Here is a 23,635-nt window from a genome sequence, read left to right as displayed (position 1 = left end):
GTCTGAACTCCGAAAAGAAAGAAAAACCCTTCCTATGCAGACAGAGTCGGAATCGGCGCATAACGACCCACGGAATACGGTGATGCCCAAACACAGCTACTACGGAATGGCGGGGACTCAAACCATCGGTGACCGGGATGACGACGAGCACGGCAACATGAAACCGGGGGAGACGGGATCGCCGCGAGGCCGGAAAAGAGCCTTTTCCCGGCGGGAAGGGGCGGTTTATCTGTACTGGTAACTCATGCTGTGGTCGTTCCTGCCGTAACCGCCTTGCGATGCCTGGTAGGAGCTGGGGCCGCTGTAGTTTTGGCCGGAGCCGGGAGAGTTGTAGTTGGATTGGGAGGAATATCCGCCTGCGGAAGGAGAGAGGAGCTCAGTTATTGCGCAAGAAAGGAGGTGGATGGGTTTGGCTCCGATTCCGGGTTCCACGTGCCGAGAGAGCGGTAACCGGCGAGGCCGAGATGGCTTTGGCACATACTGACCTTGCTTACCTTGATAGGAGGAGCCGCCGCCGCCGGAGCCGCCTCCGTAGCCGCCGTGGGAGCCGGTGTTGTAGGAGGAACCGCCGGAGTAGTTGTTGCCGCCGCGGCCGCTGTTGCCGCCGTAACCTGAGAGGGAGAGGGCGGTGAGTTGGGTTGGGGGCTGCGGCGGCGGATGGGACCGGCCTGGCATTCCCAAAGGGATTCCATAGGCAATTCCATCGCCACATGGGAGCGGAGGCACAAGCCTGGATGCCTCCTGAGCTCATCCAACCACATCGAGCAACCCCGAGCACCTCAGGCTCCCCCGGTTACGGAATCCCACATGGTTTGGGTGGGAAAGGGCCTTTCCAGGCACCTCAAGCTCCTCTGGTTATGGAATCCCACATAGTTTGGGTGGAAAGGGGCCTTTCCAGACCTTTCCGGGCACCGTAAGATCCCCCGGTTACGGAATCCTGCATGGTTTGGGCGGAAAGGGGCCTTTCCAGGTCTTTCCAAGCACCTCAAGCTCTCCCAATTACGGAATCCCACATTGTTTGGGTGGAAAGGGGCTTTTCCAGGGCTTTCAGAGCACATCAAGCTCCCCAAGTTATGGAATCCCACGTGGTTTGGGTGCAAATGGGCCTTTCCGGGCACCTCAAGCTCCCGGAGTTATGGAATCCCACATGGTTTGGGCAGAAAGGGGCCTTTCCAGGTCCTTCCAGGCCCCTCAAACTCCCCCAGTTATGGAATCCCACACAGTCTGGTTGGGAAGAGGCCTTTCCAGGTCCTTCCGGGCCCCTCAAACTCCCCCAATTCCGGACTCCCACACGGTTTGTTTCGGAAGAGGCCTTTCCAGGTCCTTCCGGGCCCCTCAAACTCCCCCAATTATGGACTCCCACACGGATTGGTTGGGAAGAGGCCTTTCCGGGCCCCCTCCAGCCCAGGACGTTCCCGAGCGAGGGCCCCTCTTTCCGCCGAGGGTATTCTTTTTGAGCCGAACCCCTTCTTTCCTCCAAACCCACCGCTATAACCGCCATTCAGGTCAGGACCGACTCCCTCTCCGCTTTCCAACTCCCGGAAGAGCGATGGCGCCACTCACTGAATTTACTCTCGTAGTTGTAATCGGAGCCTCCGCCGCCGCCGGGGGAGTTGTAGGAGTTGGAATAAGAGGAATAATTCCCTTGGCCGTGGTTGTAGCCTTTCTGCTTTCCGGGCGGTGGTCCGTAGTTGCCGTATTGGTTTTGGCCGTAGGATTGCTGCTGTTGGCCCTGGTGGGATTGATACCCCGATCCGTAGGCCGCCTTCTGTTGGCCTCCGTGTTGTTGCTTCTTCCCGCCGTGTTTCGGCCCCGGAGAGCTGTAGTTATCGCCGCCGCCGCCGCCACCTTGGTAGTAGGAACCGTAGCCGGAGGAGCCGCCGCCGCCGCCGGAGTTGGAGTGACCGCCATTGCTGTAGAATTGGCCTAAACAGAGAGAAAAGCGTCAGCTCCGGCGCCGTTCCGGAGGGATCGTACGGAGAACGGGGGGTCCCGGGATGAGCTTCCGCCTCAACGACGGCAAAAGGATACGGGAAAGGGCGGCGCCGAAGCTCAAGGAAAGAGCGTGGTGGGAAGGGTGAGGGACGGCAGCACCGCGTCCACGCCTCGGGAATCCGGGATGCGATTCCCGGGCGGATGAATTCCGCCACGACGGTGAAGCTCCAGAACGTGACGGTTCCCGTTACGCTCAGCGATGGGATGGAGCGACACCGGAAACACGGTGGCCGGCAGCAGCAGAGGCCGCAATCCCGGTGCCAAGGGATCTTTCCAGGCCCGATCGGGGCCGTTCCCAAAGGATTGGGCCTCCCCACCCAACGCCAAGAGGATTTTTGGGATGAATCCCTGTTTTTTTTAGCTCTTTCCCCATCGCTAAAGGCCCGATTAGAGTCAGAGCCGCCTCGAGAGGCGCCAACGGGGACCAATTCCGTCCGCAGCCACACGGAAGAGCAGCACCGATCCGACGGCAACAGAGGCGCGTGCGCCATCCGTCCCGCTCCATCTACCTCGGAATTCCGGCTCTGCCTTTGGGATCCGAGGCTGCCGGATCCCTCGGAGCGCCGCGGGGAGCCGGGATGCGGCAGCGCCGGGCGCTGCTTGGGGTTTAGAGAGTTGCGCTCAGGGTTTTCCGCGGATTCTCTTCCTGTCCCATTCCCCCACGGTCAATCCCAAACCCTCGGATCCAAAAGAAACCGATTTTTAGGGAATAAAAGCAGTGGAACCCATCCCTGTCCTCCACCGGCGTCTGCGCAGACGCCACCGGAATGGAGGAAAGAGAGAGTTTGTTACAAAGGAGACAAAAGTGGGAATCTCCCGCCCTCGGCTTCCACGATCCCACGGGAAAGCCCCAGGACGGAGGCGGATCCCGGCTCTCCAAGGCGCCTCGCTTCCCATTTTCCCATCGTTTTGGTGATTCCGGCAAGGCCTTCCAAGCCGGATTCTTTCCTCTCTTGTGCGGATTGGGACGGAGTTGCGCTCCCGGGGCAAATCCCTCTCCGGCCCCACAGGCCGAAGATGCACCGGAAGGATTTTCCGCTCCATCCCTCCACGGGAATCCCGGGATTTGGCCCTCGTGGGCTCAGAAGCGCCTCCATCCCACGCGGCGCCGTGAAAACTCCATCTGGAGTTGCTCAAAGTTGTCTTTTCCCAACTTTCCAGCTTTGTGGGATTCCCGTGTGACGGCAGCCAAGAGGGTTTAAGGCCGTCGGATTCCCTCCGTCTTCTCCGGTGTTTGGGAAGGACAGGATCGCCCACGGATAACGAGTTGTTATCCCCAAAATCGGGAGCTCCCTCCCTAAAAAGGTATCCGCCAACCCCTTGGAACGGCTTTTCCTTAAACCCGGAGCTTCCCGGCTCCGAGGGGTGACTTCCGTCGCCACACGCACCGAGAACACGGAGCGCACGCTTGGAATTCCGGCCCTTCGGATCCCGACCGGCCAAGCAAGACGCTTCCCACCATCCCTCTTCCGCTGAAATCCAATCCCTCCGGAGGAGCGGAGCTGAGCTTTGTCCGGGAAGACCCCTTTCCCACATTCCCACTCGGATCCCGGCGGCACTGAGCCCTCGTCGTGGCTATTTATTGGATCGGGGATGGGCCGCGCCGTTACAAAACCTCCGGAAGCGCCCCCGGCTCCCGCCCTCGCCGTGGTACAGAACCCGGAGACGCCGCCGTTCCGCATCCCACGGGCGTTCCGCATGCTGAAAACGCCGAGCGTACGGATCGGGGCCATTGGAACGCCGCTCCCGCCCTTCCCCCCATCCCCGAATTTTGGGGTTTATTAAAACGCTGACGTTTCGTACAAAAAAAAAAACCCCCAAAAAATCGCCCCCAAAGTGCCGCGAATTAAAAGAACCATCGATTAAAAGGCTTCGGTTTGGTAAAAAAAAAAATTCATGGAAAAAGCCAAGATGGGATTCGGGAAGAGGAGTCGGTTCGGGAGGAGGGAAAAGGGAAACACCCCCCCCCAAGCGATTTGTCGGCTCCGGGGAAGAGCGCCGATTCCTCGGAAGGCCCAAAGTTCAAAGGCAAACGGCGCGCAAGGGCGCTGGGAAGCCACGGCTGGAGCGGAGGGCCGCGGCCGCGGCCACGGGGGGTTGGAGATGGAGGAAAGTGGTGTAAAAAGCTGTGGTTTTGGGGCTCGGGGCTGTTCTAGGAAGAGCCAAAATCATGAAAGCCGGAGGAGGAGTCTGTGAAAAAGTCACCTACAAAAGGGGGAGACAGAGCAGAGAAGAACAATTAGAATTCCTCGGAAGCCGCCAACACACCGGAAGCGTCCCGGGTTCCATCTCTCTGCTCCTGTCACCCCCCAGTGGAGGCTCCTCCTCGGCCTTCCCAGGGAATTCCCGCTCTCTTTCTGTCTCTCTCTCGGGGATGGAAGCGCTTCCCACAAAGCGGAAAAGGGGGGAACGGCGCACGCGGATTTGGTTTCTAACGCGTTGGTTCTCGCTGGGAAAAACGGGACGGAAGGTAACCCCGGGTGGAATTCCGCAGCCCCGTCAGCGCCACGCCAAAAAATACGATGGGAAATACTTACTGTAACCGGCCGTGGCGGAATTCCCTCCGTAGCCGTAGCTTCCGTAGCCGGCACCTGGGCGGGAAGGAAACGGTTCAGCCGAGGGATAAGGAAGAGCGGAAAGGCCTCGATCCGGAGAGGATCCATCGCCCGTCGGAGTTCGGTCAGGGTTGGGAAGAGCCGGGAGCTCACCTGCGTTCATGTAGCCGCCGTGGTTGCCCCCGAAGCCGCCTCGGCCTCTGCCGCGCCCGCGGAGGTTTCCGCCTCGGCCGCGGCCGCGCATGGTGGGCGGCGGAGGGACCTCGTTGTGCATTGGGCCTCCCATCCCGAATCCCGGGTTGTGTTGCTGTGGGAAGAGAAAGAGAGAGCGGGAGTTATCCGGCACCGCCATCCGCAATGTGGCGGAGAGGGCCGGAACGCACCGGAATCGCCTCAAGAGGGAGAGCGGCCGAGCCCAACGCACCAAGAAGGGACGGAATAAGGGTGAGAGCTTGAAAAACAGAGCCGTTTCCCACAAAACATGGCGGTATTCCCACAAAAACGTGGCGGCATTCCCACGGAACATGGCGGCATTATGGCTTCTGAGCCCGGCGCCCAACGGCAAATCCCATTTTCCCCACACAGAAACTCCTTTTCTCTCCCCAAAACGGGATGAGAACCAGAGTAGAGGCGGCAGATCGGCCCATTCCCATTCCAGAGCCGTCGGAATTAGGGAGTCGCTTACTTTTACGGCAAACTTGGGGCCTCCCCGCGCAGGCACCGGCGCTCTTTTCTTCTTGTTTTGCTCGATGGGAACCGGAGCGTCCGGAAACAACTTCTCCAACGCGGCCAACGCGGCGTAGGCCTTGGCCACCTTCTTATTGGATCCGGCTCCTTGGAATTTCTGCCCGTCCACCTCCACCTTCGGAAAGGGATGAAAGAAATCGTTCCGGTAAACGGGAACGCGAAGGAAATGGAATCGTTTTGGTGCCGGAAGGGGATTCTGGGAGTTGGAAGCATTCGGAGTGTGGTTGGAAGAGGCTTTGAGCAACCGGTGCCGCGAAAATGAGCCCTAAAACATCCGTTCCCACCCAAATCCTTCCCCGGTGATTCGGATCCGAGCCGGAACGCTCGGAGCGGAGCGGGAGCCGCCTCACCTCCATGACAAAGCGCTTGTCGTGGCTGCCGCCCGTTTCCGAAATCAACTCGTACTTAAGGCCGCGGCGCTTCTCGTTCAGCTCCATCACCGGATTCTTCCCGTGTTTCGTCAGGATTGGTCCCTGTTGCTTCACGTTCTGGAAGTGCAGAAGCAGGGATGGAATTCCAAGAGAGGAAAAACAACCCCTAAAGGGCCTAAAGTTGCTTTTCCCAATGGGAGACGCCTCGAGGATCCGTTGGGAAGAAGCTTGCCGAGCTTCGCCCCCGGCATCGCATGCCATGAAGGCGCTTCCAAGGATCCCCGACCCCATCCCGAAGGATCCCGGTCCCTTCTCTTTCCCTTCTGGAAGTGGAGACGCAGAGATAGAATTCCAAGTGGGGAAAAACAACCCCCGAAGGGCCTAAAGTTGCTTTTCCCACTGGGAAACGCCTCGAGGATCCGTTGGGAAGAAGCTTCCCGAGCTTCGCCCCCGGCATTGCGTGCCCTGAAGGCTCTTCTGAGCATTCCTGACCCCATCCCGAAGGATCCCGGTCCCTTCTCTTTCCCTTCTGGAAGTGCAGAAGCAGAGATAGAATTCCAAGAGGGGAAAAACAACCCCTGAAGGGCCTAAAGTCGCTTTTCCCACTGGGAAACGCCTCGAGGATCCGTTGGGAAGAAGCTTCCCAACATTCCCCCCGGCATTGCGTGCCCTGAAGGCTCTTCCGAGCATTCCTGACCCCATCCCGAAGGATCCCGGTCCCTTCTCTTTCCCTTCTGGAAGTGGAGACGCAGAGATAGAATTCCAAGTGGGGAAAAACAACCCCCGAAGGGCCTAAAGTTGCTTTTCCCACTGGGAAACGCCTCGAGGATCCGTTGGGCAGAAGCTTCCCAACATTCGCCCCCAACATCACGTGCCCTGAAGGCGCTTCCGAGCATTCCTGACCCCATCCCGAAGGATCCCGGTCCCTTCTCTTTCCCTTCTGGAAGTGCAGAAGCAGAGACGGAATTCCAAGTGGGGAAAAACAACCCCTGAAGGGCCTAAAGTCGCTTTTCCCAATGGGAAACACCTCAAGGATCCGTTGGGAAGAAGCTTCCCAACATTCGCCCCCGGCATCGCGTGCCCTGAAGGCGCTTCCGATCATTCCCGACCCCATCCCGAAGGGTCCCGGTCCCTCCCCGCGGCTGCTCTCACCTCGGGGGTCTGATCCGCAGGCGGAGAAGCGGCCGCGGGCGCTGCGACGGTTTCGACGACGGGCGGAGGAGCGACGACGATGGGTTTCTGTTCCGTTTCCTCTGCGGATTCGTCTCCTTTCCCGGATTCTTTGCCTTCGGCACCCGTCGGAAGCCCCATATCCTGCAGGACCTGCGCCGCGGATTGGGAGAGACTGAGCGGCGCTGCCCTCCTGGAGCCGACGGCGCTCCCATTCCTCACCCATTTTGGAGGGCGAACACTCGGGAAAGCAGCTGCGATCCCACTTTTTCTGCCGCAGCGCACGGCCTTCCCCGAATCCCGCAGGATCTGAGGGACGCGGAAGGGCCCCGAAGCTCCGCGCGGGGGTTTAACCCTCCCCAAATCAGGATGATTTCCACCCACGGGCGACGTTGCGAACGTCGCTTCCGCCATTCCGGAGAAGGAATGCGTGAGGTCAGGCTGAGAATTCGGAGAAGAGAAGGCTCCGGGGAGACCGCAGAGGCACTTCCAGGATGGAAAAAGCCTCCAGGAAAACGGGGAATGGATGGAAAAAGGACGAGGACAAACGGAGAAGGATTTCGCGCTCCGGCGTGATCTCACCTTGACGGCCACGTGGAGCTTCGCCGTCTTTTTGGAAGGCCCCGAAGCCTCGAAGGTGCTTCCGTCGATCTCCACGGACATCGTGAAGATGGGAGCGTGGACGGGGCCCGTCTGCGAGACGAGTTTGTACTGCAGCCCCGGCTTCAGCTGGTTCAGCTTCATCAGCGCGTTCATGGCCTGCGGAGGCTCCAGCTTTTCCTCTGGAGAAAGGAAAAAAAACACCCGGATTGGCGGCGGTTCGGGAAGGCGCAAAGCTTTATTTCCACCCTCCCCATCCCTCTTCGCTTCCCCGTCGCGATTGGAAGCCGAACCGAGCGCCAACCGCGCAGCGTGGAGGTGGTTTGGGGTGGAATCCACCTCTTCCCGGCCTTTCCCGCGCCAATCCCACCCCGGAAGGCGCGCGCGGAGCCGCGGGACGTACCTCGCGTCAGCTCAATACCTTTTTTCTGAATCTTCTTTTTCTTCTTGCTGGGAGACTTCTCCTCCCCGTCCTCCTCCATCGGGCGTTTCATGGGGGTGACGGCGTACGTGGTGCTGGGAGGGATCTGGACTGGAAAAAGCCAACAAAAACAACTCCTCAGTATTCCCGTTTTCACCTTTGGAAGCGCCGGTTGAGACCGGAGAAGGCCACGGAGACGATCGGAAGCGTTGGAGAACCTCCTGCGTGAGGTCAGGCTGAGAATTCGGAGAAGAGAAGGCTCCGGGGAGACCGCAGAGGCACTTCCAGGATGGAAAAAGCCTCCAGGAAAACGGGGAATGGATGGAAAAAGGACGAGGACAAACGGTTTTCAGCTGAAAGAGGGGAGATTGAGGTGGGATATGGGGATAAAAACGGATCTGGGGGTGTTGGTCGGCAGCTGAACGCGAACCAAAGTGGCTCAGGTGGCCAAGAAGGCCACCGGCGTCCTGCTTTGGATCAGGGATCAACCCCTGGAGCTCGGATCCAGGGCTCCGAGAGGGGCTGGAGAACATCCCGAGGAGGGAACGGAGCCCGAGAAGGGTTTGGATCAGGGATCAACCCCTGGAGCTCGGATCCAGGGCTCAGGTTCCGTCCCCGCGCTCCGAGAGGGGCTGGAGAACATCCCAAGGAGGGTATGGATCAGGGATCAACCCCTGGACCTTGGATCCGGGGTTCAGGTTCCGTCCCCGCGCTCCGAGAGGGGCTGGAGAACATCCTGAGGAGGGTTTGGATCAGGGATCAACCCCTGGAGCTTGGATCCAGGGTTCAGGTTCCGGCCCTGCACTCCGAGAGGGGCTGGAGCACATCCCGAGGAGGGAACGGAGCCCGAGAAGGGTCTGGAGAACTGGGGAAGCGGCTGAGGGCTCTCCGGGGTGTTTGGGCTGGAGAAGAGGAGGCCGAGAGGAGACCTCGTGGCTTGGAGCAGCTCCCGGAAGGAGGCTGTGGGGAGGTGGGCGCCGCGCTTGGCTCCCGAGGAACGAGCCATGCACGACAAGAAATGGCCTCAAGTTGCGCTACGGGACCTTCCGGTTGGATGTCAGGCAAGATTCCTTCCTGGGAAGAGCGCGGAAGCGGCTGCGCAGGGACGCGGTGGAGCCTCCGTGCCCGGAGGCCCTCAACACCACACGGAAGCGCCGCCCTTGGGGACAGCGTTTGGTGGCGTTGGGTTGACGGTTGGACTGGATGAGCTCGGAGGGCTCTTCCAAACTCAACGATCCAACGACACTGCTGGTTCGGCCTGGAGAAGGCTCCCAGGAGACCTCCGAGCAGCTTCCGGCGCCTGAAGGGGCTCCGGGAATGCTGAGGAGGGGCTGTTCCCAAAGGCCTGGAGTGAGGGGACGAGGGACAATGGGGACAAACGGGAGAGGGGAAGGTTTAGACTGGACATGAGCCGGAATTTCTGAGGCTGAGGAGGCCCTGGAACAGGTTGTGCAGAGCGGAGGTGGTTGCCCTATCCCTGGAGGTGTCCAAGGCCACAATGGATGGGCCCTGATGAGCAACCGGATCAGTGGGAGATGTTCCCTGTTGGATCTGGATGGGCTTTGAGGTCCCTTCCAACCCAACTCATCCCAAGGTTCTCTGAATCCATCTCGATTCGCTTTAACGGTGGCGCTTCCACGCTGTGAAGAACTTTGAAGCCACCACAAGAAGACAAAAAGACATTCCGAAGGCGTTCGAGGCCAGGAAAGGGGTTCGGAGCAACTGGATCATCGGGTGACGGCCGTGCCCACGGCCCAGCGCGGGGCTTTGAGGTCCCCTTCCAACCCGTGCCGCGCCGTCCTCCGCGAGCACCTACCAGTGTAGTCGACGGGGTTCTCGTTCTTTGGTTTCTTGGGCATTTTGGAAGGAAGAGGATCCATTCCCAACACTTTGTGGAGTTGGCCAAAAGCCGCGAGTCTCAGAGCGTGCTGGAAAGACAGAAACGGCGTCAGCGCGGCGGCGGTGCCGACGCCATCCCCGCCGTTCCAGCCGGGAAGAACTCTCCCCACCCCTACGCACAAATCCTCCATCGGTTTAACCACGACTCTCTCCATTTTAACCGGAAAAACGGGGAATTTCGCTAACGGAAGTCTTTTAAACAACAACAACAACAAAAATCCCTGAAACTTTTCCTTCCGGTTTGGGCAAAGCTACAAATTCCTTTCGGGTTATGGCTCGAAGTGGTTCAAGGAGTTAAGGGGGTGTCGTCGGGAGGGTTCCGTGCTCCCCTTAACCCCCACGGGAGTCCGGGCCTGGTGGAATTGAGCAAGATTCCGTAATATTTCTGGAGGCAGAACTATACCTGAGCACTCTGTGTGATATCTTCCCTTTGTTGTCTGTCTAGATGCCCAATAGCATCAGTGGCTTCTTTTTCACAAGGATCATAAATACCAGAACCATCTGAAGGCAGGAAACAAGGAAGATACGCAGAGAATTATCCTGGTGTTTGCTAAAGACGCTAAACTAAAGTATTCCCACTCATCTCTCTCCGAGAACACGGACCGAAACGATCCGGCGTTCCGCGTTCTGGAACTCTGGGCTCTATTTTAAAGGGATAAAAGGGCAGCGAAGCCGCTCAGGAAGTCATTTAACACTCAAAAAGAAGTGGAACCTCTCTCTAAAGGGTGAAGGGTTTAATATCCGGAGCCGTCGGGGGGTGTTTTCCGAGCTCCGGATTGAAGGTGCCCATCCAAGGGAACGATAATGACGCTGCGATTGGATTGGGTTTGGTTTTGAAATGGAAATGAGGAGAAAGGCCCGAACCTGGCATGACGATTCCAGAAGCGAGGCATTCCAGGACCCGGCGTAAGGCCTCGCCGGCGCCCATCGGCCGGTTGGCCGTTCCGATGGATTTCTCACACAGCAGCTCCAGAGGCTGGAAAAGAAGGTTGGAAAAGTGAAGGGAGGGCGAAAGCGGGCCGGGAGCGACGCCGGAGGCACTGAAGGCGTGGCTGAAAGGCCGAGACTCCGCCGGCACCGCGTGAATCCCTAACGGATGAGGAGAGCCGGAGGGTGGCTCCGAGAAGCACCAACGCCAACTCAAAGAAGGGAACGGAAAGGGGAAATGTTTTTACCCATCCTCGGAGCGGCGCCCAAGTGGGAACGCGGGTGCAGAGGTCTCGCAGCACTCGGATGACGATGACGCAGGATTTCAGCCCGTTCGCCCTGGCCTGGAACAAGCGGAGAGCGGGAAAGGGATTGAACGGAAAGCCTCGAGCGGGTGGATCGCAGACTCGTTTTTCCGCAGTGCTACTTTGTCAAAGGGTAAACAGGATTGTGCTTTTACGACCGCTAACGGGAGTTGTCGTGTTGAAGGCGCCATTACTCTTAGCACAAAGCAGCAGCCACGCGTCTGCTCCGTCAAAACGGGGGCCCTTTCCGAGCGTTTAATTGGCTCACGTGCTTCGTTAACCGCTGCGCCTCTCTAATTACCGTCCGACGGTCGACGGTTTCCATAAGAGAAGAGTTAAACCCCGTAATAACGTTACGAAATGTTCTACTTTTAAAGACAAAAACAAATAAAGAACGAAATGCAAACCTGGAACCACTTGGCGTGTCGCAGAGACGCCAAGGCAGCAAGGCATTTCTGCCTGTCCAGAACGTCCGGGGAGTCGGAGACTGAGAGCGTTTCTAGTCGTGGATGGAATAAGAAGACAAGGCACGGTTTGACCAAGGGGGGGTCTGTCGGCCGGAGAGGGGACGAGGCAGCTTCCCAACGGGCAGCCGGGGCTCCCAAAGATCCGGGGCCGGGACGGGAGCTTTGAGATGGCGGCCGCTGAGCCGGGATTTGCTAAAAAAGGGGAGACTGGGGGGGTGGTGGTGTGTGGGATGTGTGCTGGGATGGGAAATGGATGGGAGAAGAGGGAGCGGCGGTACGGCTCATCCGGAGCGGCAGTGAGAGAGCTGAGCCGCGGAGTCACTAAATGGGGGTGGACGGGACCTGTTCCGGGGTGGGAAACTCACTGGGAGAGGAAGGAGCGGCATTACAGCTCATCCGGAGCAGCAGCAGCACATGAGCTGAGCCGGGGATTCCCTAAACTGGGATAGACGGGACCTGTTCTGGGGTGGGAAACTCGCCGGGATAGGAGGGAGCGGCGGTACGGCTCATCCGGAGCGGCAGCGTTGAGAGCTGAGCCGGGGATTCCCTAAACTGGGATGGACGGGACCTGTTCTGGGGTGGGAAATGGGACAGGAGAGGAGGGAGCGGCGGTACGGCTCATCCGGAGCAGCAGCGTTGAGAGCTGAGCCAGGGATTCCCTAAACTGGGATGGACGGGACCTGTTCTGGGGTGGGAAACTCACTGGGAGAGGAAGGAGCGGCATTACAGCTCGTCCGGAGCGGCAGTGATGAGAGCTGAGCCGGGGATTCCTTAAACTGGGGTGGACGGGACCTGTCCTGGGGTGGGAAACTCGTCGGGAGAGGAGGGAAATCCATTCCAGCTCCCCTGGTGTGGCAGTGGGTGAGCAGAGCCGGAGAGTGGCTAAACTGGGATGAGTTGGGATCTGTGCTGGGGTGGGAAACTCGCCGGGAGAGGAGGGAGCAGCAGTACGGCTCATCCGGAGCGGCAGCGTTGAGAGCTGAGCCGGGGATTCCCTAAACTGGGATGGATGGACAGGACCTGTTCTGGGGTGGGAAACTCACTGGGAAAGAAGGGAATTCCACCCTGGATCGCCTGGTGCAGCAGGATGAGAGCTGAGCCGGGATTTACTGATGGGAATGGACTGGGAAACTCACTGGCAGAGGTGGGAATTCCATCCAGGATTGCCTGGTGTGGCAGGATGGGAGCTGATGGGAACGGACTGGGATCTGTTCTGGGGTGGGAAACTCACTGGGAGAGAAGGGAATTCCACCCTGGATCGCCTGGTGCGGCAGGATGAGAGCTGAGCTGGGATTTGCTACGGACTGGGATCTGTTCTGGGGAGGAAAACTCACTGGGAGAGGAGAGAATTCCATCCGGGATCACCTGGTGCGGCAGGATGAGAGCTGAGCCGGGATTTACTACGGACTGGGATCTGTTCTGGGGCAGGGAACTCACTGGGAGAGGTGGGAATTCCATCCAGGATTGCCTGGTGCGGCAGAATGAGAGCTGAGTTGGGATCTACTACAGACTGGGATCTGTTCTGGGGTGGGGAACTGGATGAGATAGGAGGGAATTCCATCCGGGATCGCCTGGTGCGGCAGGATGAGAGCTGATGGGAATGGACTGGGAAACTCACTGGGAGAGGAGGGAATTCCACCCTGGATCGCCTGGTGCGGCAGGATGAGAGCTGATGGGAATGGACCGGGATCCGTTCTGGGGTGGGAAACTCCCTGGCAGAGGTGGGAATTCCATCTGGGATCGCCTGGTGCGGCAGGATGAGAGCCGAGCCGGGATTTGCTACGGACTGGGATCTGTTCTGGGGTGGGAAACTCAGTGGGAGTGGTGGGAATTGCATCGGTGCGGCGGCGCACGAGGCCGTGTGTGTGGAAGGAAGAGGGCTCTAAGCGGAGCTCCCGTTGGGAGCGAGGGGACGGCTCGGCTCGGATCGAGGGAAGCCCCTCCGCCCGAAAGGCGCGGCTGCCCCGGCCCCGTCCCGCGACAGAGAGCGTCCTGTTGGCCAAAGGTCCAGCGTCCCTAAAATCGACAAACTAGAAGGCTCGGCAGACGAGGTCAGAGATCAAAACCAGAGACACAAGAGCACAACGAGATTGTCCGGTCTGTGCTGCAGCAAAATGGGAGGATTCGGATTGGAAATCACTCGGAATTGCTGGAGATCAGGGTTTTAGATAAGGCTGGTGCGGAGCACGAGCGCCCGGGCGCTTCCAGCACCAAACCCAGCCCGGAGTTCTCGTTCCAAAAGGAACCGGAGAGCTAACGTTATCCAAAACTCTGTATCGCTTTCCGGAATTCCGGACCCAGACGGCTGAAAAAGCCGTCGGAGGGAGAAGGGCCCGGAGCTCCGATCGCTCTTGCTGCAACACACACCGCCTGGGCCACCCCACGGCATGGACATGCAAGGCGTTCCGTGGGAAGCAACCCCGGAAACGCGATTGAAACGGAGCCGGTTCGTGGAGTTACGTCGCTGTGCGAGGAACGGATCACGCAACGGGATGGCGGATCGGCCAACGGAAGGCCGAGGAGAAACCCCGAGGGATAAAGCTCCTGACGGGATCAAAAACCAACCTCAAAGGGGATCAAAAATGGGGCAAAACTCCCAAAAGGGAGGAAAAAAAAACCCAAGAGGGGGAAAAAAAATACCCAAGAGGGGAAAAAAACTCCAAGAGGGGGAAAAATAAACCCCAAGAGGGGGAAATAAACACCAAGAGGGGGAAAATAAACCCCAAGAGGGGGGAAAAACTCCAAAAGGGGGGAAAAAATCTCCAAGAGGGGGAAAAAAAAACCCAAGAGGGGGAAAAAAACTCCAAGAGGGGGAAAATAAACCCCAAGAGGGGGGAAAAAAAACCCTCAAGAGGAGCAAACCACCACCCCAAAAAAGGGGGAAAAAAAACCCCAGAGGGGCAAAACTGTCCCCACAGGGATCAGAAACTCCCAAAAGGATAAATAATTCCAAAGGGTCAAACAAAAGAAAACACCCCCGAAGGGCAAAACCCCCAAAAAGTGATCCAAACCCCAAAGAGGATGAAAACCAGAAGCAAAATCCCCTCCGAAAGGAGCTCTTCAGTTTCAGGAATCCCATTCCAAAAGAAACACCCGGTTTGGGAATCCCCTCCCAAAGGAGCTCCCGGTTTTGGGAATCCCATCGGTAAAGAGCTCCCGGTTTTGAGAATCCCCTCCCAAAGGAGTTCCCGGTTTTAGAAATCTCATCCCTAAAAAGCTCCCGGTTTCAGGAATCTCTCCCAAAGGAGCTCCCGGTTATGGGAATCCCATCCCTAAAGAGCTCCCAGTTTTGGGGATCCCTTCCCAAAGGAGCTCCTGGTTTTGGGAATCCCATCCCTGAAGAGCTCCTGGTTTTGGGAATCTCATCCCTAAAGAGCTCCTGGTTTTGGAATCCCTTCCCAAAGGAGCTCCTGGTTTTGGGGATCTCATCCCTAAAGAACTCCTGGCTTTGAGAATCCCCTCCTGAAGGAGTTCCCGGTTTTGGGAATCCCATCCCTAAAGAGCTCCTGGTTTCAGGAATCCCCTCCCAAAGGAGTTCCTGGTTTTAGAAACCTCATCCCTAAAAAACTTTTGGTTTCAGGAATCTCTCACAAATGAGCTCCTGGTTTTGGGAATCTCATCCCTAAAGAGCTCTCGATTTTGGGAATCCCGCCCCTAACGAGCTCCCGGTTTCGGGAATCCAATCCCTATAGAGTTCCCGGTTTTGGGGATCTCGACCCTAAAGAGCTCATGGTTTTGGGAATCTCATCCCTAAAAAGCTCCTGGTTTCGGAATCCCCTCCTAAAGGAGCTCCTGGTTTTGGGAATCCTGTCCCTAAATAGCTCCTGGTTTTGGGAATCCTGTCCCTAAAGATCTCCCGGTTTTGGGAATCCCGTCCTGAAGGAGCTCCTGGTTTTGGGAATCCCGTCCCTAAAGAACTCCCGGTTTCGGTTATCCTGTCCCTAAAGAGTTCCTGTTTTTTGGGATCTCATCCCGTTTTGAGGATTCCATCCCTAAAGAGCTCCCGCTTTCGGGAGCCGAGTGCAAATCAAGGAGAGCACCCGGCATTCCCTTCTGGAATGAGAGGGGATGGGCTGAAACTGAAGAGCACGCTTTAGCGGAGAGTGCGCCCCGGAGCCGCTCGGGTTCCCAGCCGCCTGCTGGCCGGATCCAACTCCCCGTACCTCCGGCGATCTGCTTCTCCAGCTCCTCCCGGACCACGGGCGACGTCAGGTGGATGGTGAGCGTCAAGGGCGGCTCCTTCGTGTTCTTGATGACGATGGCAGCGTCTCCAACCGATCGGATGATCTCGTACTTGTCCTCCGTGACGGCCTGAGGTAGAATTCCCTGCTCGGCATCCAGCTTGCTCATTCCCAACTTCCTTTCCCACAAAACCCCAAGTTTATAAACACAACCCGGCTCCTCCCAGGGTATAAAAACCACCGCCATCCCCATCTCTTTAACCGTTCCCAACCTCTTCCGCTCGCTCCGTAACCAACTCCGACCGGCTCGACTCACCGCAAGCTGCACTCCGAGGTTATCCGCCACCTTCTCCAGAAGGTCCGTGGTGGGTTTGTCCTTGCAGAGGAGAACCAGCTCCAGATCCAGGTCCCCCTTCAGCAGGAGGCCTTTGGCCACCAGCCCCACACGCATCACCCCACGCAGGGTGCGGGTCAGCTGCTCCGTGGATTTCTGATCCCTGGAAAGACAGAAACCACCGTCAGCGCCGCTCCGGAACTCGGCGGATGGAGCCATAGCCAGGGAGGCACCAGCGCGTGCTCCAAATCCACACTCGGATTTACCACACTTGGAAGGGAAAAAGCCGCTCCGGACTTGGCTTAGTTAATTCCTCTCCATTCCAGGGGCAGGGAAAACATTCCCAGCGAGTGGGTTTTCCCTGATTTAAAACGGTGCCGCCGCTTCCGACAGCGCCGTCCTTACCCTCCTTCCTTGTTCTCCTCATCGGCCGCCGTCTCCATGGACTCCGTTTCTGGCTGTTCCCCGCTGACCTTTTCCTGCTCGTCGATCCAGTCGGAAACGGCTTTGAGCGCCCGTTCCGTGTGGGAAACCATGTTCTGCACGGCTTCCAGTTCCTCCTGCGTCGGATAGACGGCCGAGTGCTTGGCCATCACGTGCCGGTCGTCGTTCACAAAGATCCGCATCGGACGCTGCGAAGGGGACGGGAAGAAACTTTAGGAAGAGCCAAAAAGCAAAGTGGGAACCTCGTGAGCTTCCACAAGGCCAAAGAAAAGGTTATCCTCGTTATCCCTCCTTTCCCGTTCCCTCGGGCAGGGTGGGAATGACCATGGGATAAAGGGAGGGAAACGAGCCGCCACGCTCGGAGAAGAACCTGGATCCCGGCTTAGGACCCGCCCCTCTTCCCTTCCTTCTGGGGGGATGTGGGCCTGGAGAAGGTGGAAAAGTGGGGCTGGAGAACCTCAGGAGGTTCCACGAGGCCAAAAGGGATCTGGAGAAGGTGGAAAAGTGGGGCTGGAGAACCTCTGGAGGTTCCACGAGGCCAAAAGGGACCTGGAGAAGGTGGAAAAGTGGGGCTGGAGAACCTCAGGAGGTTCCACGAGGCCAAAAGGATCAGGAGAAGGTGGAAAAGTGGGGCTGGAGAACCTCAGGAGGTTCCACGAGGCCAAAAGGGAGCAGCATCCCTGGAAGGGTACAAGGCCAGGTTGGATGGGCCCTGGAGCCCCTCATCCAGCGGGACACGGCCCTGGGGTTGGATCCGGATCCTCTCTGAGGTCCCTTCCAACCCCAACTATTCCAGGATTAGTGACCCCACGAACCCGAATCCGCAGATTCTCACCATTTTTGCTCCCCAACACTTGGCTGAACGTTCCAATTGTGCTTCTTGAGCACCTTCTGCGCCAACCACACTTCTCCGTAACCTGGGAAGAGCACGGAAACCGGGATGAGCGCTGCAGGCAGGCGGCTCCGGCCCTGCACCGAACCAGCGGCAACGACAGGATTCGATCCTGGCAGCAAGAAGAGAAACCGGGACGACACAAACTCGTTAGGGAAAAAAAACCCCATTTTCCGCTCCCACCGACTCCACGGTGTCGCTGACAGATGGGTTTGTCCTTTCCAACCTCCCCACATTCCCTTTTCCGGGGTATTCCCGGCTCCGCTTCAGCCACCTGGAGCACCGTAAGTCCCGGATCAACCACATGGAGCTGAGCGAAGGCTTCCAACCCTTCCGTGGGTTCAAAGCCATCCCGGGAGCCTGAGCCGCATCCGATCGCTCCCCCCTCCCTCCCGCTTCTTGTCTCGGCTCCTCATTCCCAAAGTTTTCCCGTTACAGCTGGATTTTTCCAAAGCTGCCGCTCCTACTCCTAAACCGAAGCGCGACGGAGGCGAACGTCCTGCTACACAGCAGGAAAAGGAATGATTCCAGAGGTTTGGAAGTGGCTGCCGGCTCCGCGAGGCCCCCGGATTCCATTCTCCCTCCCTGGAATGCAGCGATTTGTAAGGATTTCCATTCCATGCGCTGCTTTTCATCCCAAATCCATCTCACAGCCCCAAAGTAAGCGAAGCTGCTTTTCATTAGGAGGCCGCTGGCTCCACGGTGTCCCTTCCCTCCCTTCCACAAACTTGGGATGGAAGGAAGCGCTCCCAAGCTTGAAAATCCAACAGATCCAGTTGGAATTAGAGCTCCTTCCCGACCAAGGAGCCGTTTCCGAAGGGAATCACCCCCCTCCGATAGCCCCAGGGAGGCGGCAAACTCCTTCCAGGCGCTCTGTCCCACCGCGCCTTCGCCCAGGGAAGTGTTTGCATCCCATGGGATCTCCGCTCCGGAGAAGGCAGCTTCCCAGGATCACCTTCGGATCGCAGCGGCTTCCAGAAGGAACGCCACTTTGCACCAACCGGGATCGGCTCTTTGGCACCAAGAACGTCGGTTCCAACGCCGGAATCGATTCAGGGTTGTCCATTCTCCCCAACCTCGTTAATGAAGCTCTTAATTAAGCCCTGCCCCGCCATTCCCAACTCCGGGAATCACAAAGCACCATGGAAAAGCGTTGCCGGAAGGAACGGAAGCACCCGGAGCCCTGAGGGTGAAGATGATGGGCAACCGCATCCACTTCATTCCCAACGGATAAAACCAACGGAGCTTCAGCGGCTCCAGAGCTCCCAACAAAACCCCTTCCCCGGGAGCCACGGAACGGCCGGAGCAGGAAAAGACCCAGTGGGATCATGGGAATCTCCCCCCAAAAGGAGCTTGTGCTTCTGTTTTTCCTGCCGGAAAATTCCCGTGCCAGCCCGTTCCCAATGTTTTTAGGGATGACACAAACCGTACAGAGCCCGAAGCCCAAAGTATCCAAAATATTGGAATAATAGCAACTCGAATCCCACCTAAGGAGGTGCTGGAGCCGTTGGCAACCAGAGCTGCGCCATTCCCACTCGGAGAACGAGGGGCTGGAGCAGAATCCGGAGCCCGGCGGCGCCGCGGGCTTCACAAACCGAGCTCCCGGCATGGGGAATTCTCCGGGATAAAACCCGGTTTAATTGTGCTCTTTCCATTCCGAGATGTAATTTTATCCCTTTAAACTGCATCCGCTCCGGATCGTTCCTGGAATCAGGCCAAGAGGAGTCTGGGAACCGCTTGGAATGCTCAAAAACCGGTGTCGTACAGAACCACCTCTGGTTCTGACCCAGGACGGCTCTGGAATTGTTACCAATCCGGATGGAATTGGGATTCAATCCAGATCCCCAAGAACTCGTATGCTCCGCAAAGTTGTTGGGCCTAAAGTTCCCGGAATTCCCTCTGTGTAAAGTAAGGAATGGGCCGGAACCGGCAGCCGCTGCTCCTCCAGCTGGAAATCGCGACGGGGAGGCATGCCGCCGTTCCCAGCGGGATCGCTGGAGCCGCCTGGGATTCGCACCCAAAGAAGAGGTTAAAAACCAGGATGCGCTCCGGAACGGCAGCTCCCGGCGCTGGGAAGCGTTAAAATGGAGGGGAAAAGAGTAAATTGGACATTCCGCCCTCGTTTGCTTCACTCTCCCAGTCCCACCGGCTCCGTTCCAGCAAAATTCCCGCCGGGATGAGAAGGGGGTTGTGTTGGGAACAGAATTGGATGGGTTTAAGCGGGAATTCCAGCGCTTTGCAGCCGAGCGGGATGTTGGGAGCGGCGCGAAGCCGTGAGGCTTTTGTCTGGGAACGCTCTGCGAGGCCCAACGGATCTTTCCCGGCGTCGGCAACCAAACGGTCCCGGGCCCAAACGTCCGGAAACGGAGCCGCTACGGATAACGGGAATGGCCGGAACGGCGAGGAGACGATGGCAGAGGCGGAAAAGAGGGGGGAGCAAAGCGGGAATAAAAGATGGAGGGGGAAAAAAGCTGGAATAAAAGACAAAGGGAGTGAAAAGCTGGAATAAAAGATGGGGGAGAAAAGCGGGAATAAACGACAAGGAGGAAAAATGGGGATAAAAGACAAAGGGGGGGGAAAAGGAGAATAAAAGAGAAAGGGGGAAAATGGGAATAAAAGGGGAAAAATGGGAATAAAAGACAAAGGGGGGAAAAGGAGAATAAAAGAGAAAGGGGGAAAATGGGAATAAAAGACAAAGAAGGAAAACGTGGAATAAAAGACAAAGAGGGCAAATGTGGAATAAAAGATAAAGAGGGAAAAGGGGAATGAAAGACAAAATGGGAAAAAAAACAAGAAAAAGGGGGAAAAGGGGGAATTAAAGACAGAGGGAAAAGGGGGAAAAAAGACAAAGAGGGAAAAGGGGGAAGAAAAAACAAGGGGGGAAAAGAGGGAATAAAAGACGGGGGGAACTGGAATGAAAGATGGGGGAAAGTGGGAATGAAATACAGGGAAAAAGCGGGAATGAAAGACAGGGAAGTGGGATTAAAAGATGGGGGAAGTGGAACTAAAAGATGGGGAGAAAGCGGGAATAAAGAACTGGGGGGGGAGCAGGAATAAAAGATGGGGGAGAGAAAAGGAGGAATAAAAGCCAAAGGGGGAAAAGGAGGAATAAAAGAGGGGAGGGGAAACTGGAATGAACGATGGAGGGAAATCGGGAATGAAAGGGTGGAAGAGAGAATAAAAGACAATGGGAGAACTGGGATGCAGTGAGAGACGCTGGGATGAATTCCCTCGGGGGGGGGGGGGGGGGGTGGTCAATCCCAAGGAAAGAGGGGGGGGTCAATCCCAAGGAAGGGGGGGTCAATCCCAAGGAAAGGGGGGCTCAATCCCAAGGAAGGGGGGGGGTGTCAATCCCAAGGAATCCCATGCCCCCCCCCTCACCAGGAGAATCCCAAAGGCCTCTCAGGGATCCCCCCCCCCCCCCGCCGCCATTTGCAAGCGCAGGGAGAACAAAGAGGTGGGGAAAGGGGGAGGGGGGGCACCTGGAGACCCCCCCTCACGAGCTGGGGGGGGTTGTGGGGGTGAATATTGCGGACCCCCCCTCAGCTTCCCTTCCTCCTCCGCATTTGGAAGTGCAGGGAGAGCAAAAGCCATGGGGAAAAGGGGGGGACACACTTTGAGACCCCCCTCTTATGGGGTACAGGGGGGGGTCTAAGACATTAAATGGGAAGGGGTCCATTGCAGCCCCCCCCCCCCAAAGTGTAGGGAGAACAAAAGGGGGGGCACTTGGAGCCCCCCCAATCATGGGGAGTGGGGTCTGAAGGGGGGGGATTCACAGCCCCCCCTCCCCCCAATTCCCCCCTTTCCCCCCATTGGCAAAGAAGGAAAAGTGGAGGGGGGGCACTTTGAGCCCCCCCAAATTAGAAGCTTTTCCCCCCTCATTTGCAATCGGTGGGGGGAACAAAAGGGGGGGCACTTTGAGACCCCCCCTTATGGGGTGAGGGGGGGACATGGGGGTCTCAGAGGGGTGAATGGAAGCCCTCTGTCCCTATTTGCAATCGTGGGGGGAACAAAAGGGGGGCACTTTGAGACCCCCCCCTCTTATGGGGAGCGGGGAGGAGGATGTGGGGGTCTCAGAGGGGTGAATCGAAGCCCCCCCCATTTGCAATCGTGGGGGGAACAAAAAGGGGGGGACGTGGGGGTCTCAGAGAGGTGAATCACAGCCCCCTCATTTGCAATTGTGGGGGGTAACAAAAAGGGGGGGCACTTTGAGACCCCCCCTCATGGGGTGAGGGGGGACGTGGGGGTCTCAGAGAGGTGAATCACAACCCCCCCATTTGCAATCGTGGGGGCGACAAAGGGGGGGGCACTTTGAGACCCCCCCTTATGGGGTGCAGAGGGGAACGTGGGGGTCTCACAGGGGTGAATCACAGTGTCCCCCCACCATTTGCAATCGTGGGGGGTAACAAAAAGGGGGGAACGTGGGGGTCTCAGAGGAGTGAATCACTCCCCCCCATTTACAATCGTAGGGGGTAACAAAAAGGGGGGGCACTTTGAGACACCCCCCCCTTATGGGGTGGCGGGGGGGAACGGACGTGGGGGTCTCAGAGGGGTGAATGGAAGCCCTCTCCCCCCATTTACAATCGGGGGGGAACAAAAGAGGTTGGAAAAGGGGGGGCGGAACCCTCACGGGATTCGCACCCCCCCTCCGCCATTTTTAAGCGCGCAGAGCCCCAAAACGGCGGGAAAAGGTTGGGGGGGCGATATGAGGGGGATTCACCGCCTCCCCCTCCCCGCCGCCATCTTGTCGCTCCTCACAATGGGCGGGAAGCGAAGGGGACGGGTTACCGACTCCCCCCACCCCCAAACCCTCCCCGGTCGGTGTCCCGGCCCCCCCCACCCCCCCTCGCGGCTCTTACCGGGCTGGGGGAGGGGGGGTCGGCGGCGGCGGCGGCTCCCGGGGCGGCGGGGCCCGGGCCTGAGGCCGAGCCGGGGCCGCGGGCGGCGAGCGGCGAGCGGGGGGGGAAGGGGGGCGGTGCGGGGGGTGTCACGTGGGGGCGGCGGCGCCAATGGGCGCGCGGCGGAGCGGGGTGACGTCAGAGGGGGCGGGGCTGAAGGGGTCACGTGAGGTGGCGGCGGTTAATGGGAGCGCGCGGGAGCCGAGGGGAGCGCGCGGCGGGCGGTGACGTCAGGGGGCGGGGCTAAAAGGGAGCGCGGGATCACGTGAGGCGCGCGGGAACCGAGGGGAGCGCGGCGGTCACGTGACGCCAGGGCGCGGGGCTGAGCGGGAGCGCGGTGACGTCAGAGGAGGGGCGGGGGTCACGTGGGGGCGGCGGAGCCAATGGGAGCGCGCGAGGGGGGGTGAATGGGGGGAAGAACGTGGTCACATGACGTCAGGGGCAGAGCGGGAGCGTGGGTCACGTGGCGCGGGCCGTGACGTCACGGGGCGGGGCCGACGTGGGACAGGGTCACGTGGTGCGCGTGGTGACGTCACGTGGGGACGGGGTCTGTCCGTCTGTCCTCTCCCCTTCCTCTTCCCCCACTTCCCTTTCCCCTTCCGCTCTTCCCCTTCATCCCCTTTCCTTTTTCCCCTTTCCTCATTTTCCCCTTCCCCTCTTCCCCACTTCCCCTTTCCTTTTCCCCCTTTCCCTTCCCCTTTTCCCCTTACCCTTCTCATTCCGTTTCCCCTCTTTCCCTTTTTCCCCTTTTCCTTCCCTCTTCCCTCTCCCCTTCCCCCTTCTCCTTCCCCTCTTCCTTTTCCCTTTCGCTATTCCCCCTTTCCCCTTCCTTTCTTCCCCTTTCCCTTTTCTTCTCTTCCCTTTCCCCTTTTCCTTCTCCTTCCCCTTTCCCCTTTTTCCCTTCCCCTCTTCCCTTTTTCCCTTTCCCTCTTCCCTTTTCCCCTTCTCCTTCCCCTCTCCCTTTTCCCTTTTTCCCTTCCCCTCTTCCCTTTTTTCCCTTTCCCCCTTCCCCTTCTCGTTCCCCTCTTCCCTTTCTCCATCTCCTTTCTCTATCTCTTCCCTTTTCCCCTCCCTCTTTTCCCTTTCTCCTTTCCCTCTTCCCTTTTTCCCTTTCCCCCTTCTCCTTCATCTCTTTCCCCTTCCTCTTCCCCACTTCCCTTTCCTCTTTCCCCTCTCCCCCCGTCCCATTCCGGCACCAAAATAGACCCAAAGAGCCGGAAATAACGGCGCCGGCACCGAGTGGAGCCGAGAGGCCAAACCCCAACCCTTTAATGACTCCCGATAGAAATCCACCTCCGTCGCACAGAACCGGCGTCGGCGCCACCATCGCTGCCAAAGCACAAGAAAAGGCCCAAAACAGCAGCCAAAACCCTCAACTTTCAGCCCAAACGAACACTTGGGGAATCGCCCGGCGATCAATGGGGGGAAA

The 23,635-nt window shown here is 58.3% G+C and overlaps 1 protein-coding gene across 5 annotated transcripts; it reads right to left on the bottom strand.

Moving 5' to 3' along the window:
• Window positions 1-81: 81 nt before the first annotated feature.
• On the bottom strand, window positions 82-18,544 carry ILF3 (interleukin enhancer binding factor 3). Of its 5 annotated transcripts, none has more exons than XM_054051866.1 (20): window positions 18,450-18,544; window positions 17,252-17,420; window positions 16,378-16,604; window positions 15,955-16,135; window positions 15,621-15,768; window positions 11,398-11,489; window positions 10,934-11,029; window positions 10,623-10,734; window positions 10,162-10,259; window positions 9,676-9,787; window positions 7,842-7,970; window positions 7,421-7,620; window positions 6,821-6,991; window positions 5,648-5,785; window positions 5,236-5,412; window positions 4,704-4,857; window positions 4,533-4,586; window positions 1,564-1,926; window positions 495-611; window positions 82-356 (listed from the first exon to the last, which is right to left on the bottom strand). In XM_054051866.1, exons 1-20 carry the CDS (start codon window positions 18,527-18,529, stop codon window positions 226-228), a joined length of 2,949 nt encoding a protein of 982 aa, XP_053907841.1. In that variant the 5' UTR covers window positions 18,530-18,544; the 3' UTR covers window positions 82-225. The 5 variants fall into 5 exon arrangements, with proteins under 5 accessions (XP_053907841.1, XP_053907842.1, XP_053907845.1 ...); XM_054051867.1 differs by having other exon boundaries at window positions 486-611; window positions 7,860-7,970; XM_054051870.1 differs by having other exon boundaries at window positions 7,860-7,970.
• Between the last annotated feature and the right edge of the window lie 5,091 nt (window positions 18,545-23,635).

This window comes from Cuculus canorus, chromosome 30 (assembly GCF_017976375.1).
Source record: "Cuculus canorus isolate bCucCan1 chromosome 30, bCucCan1.pri, whole genome shotgun sequence".
NCBI classification, from domain to species: domain Eukaryota; kingdom Metazoa; phylum Chordata; class Aves; order Cuculiformes; family Cuculidae; genus Cuculus; species Cuculus canorus.
This window is presented reverse-complemented; position numbering and strand designations above follow the sequence as displayed.

Bases quoted from the DNA above. Each gene is read 5' to 3' on its own strand.
- ILF3 (XM_054051866.1), bottom strand. From the start codon at position 18,529: ATGAAGTGGATGCGGTTGCCCATCATCTTCACCCTCAGGGCTCCGGGT. The intron at 11,490-15,620 runs GTACGGGGAGTT...ATCCACGACTAG, and splicing joins GGAGAAGCAGATCGCCGGAG to AAACGCTCTCAGTCTCCGAC. The intron at 357-494 runs GTAAGCAAGGTC...CTCCTTCCGCAG, and splicing joins CGGCGGCTCCTCCTATCAAG to GCGGATATTCCTCCCAATCC.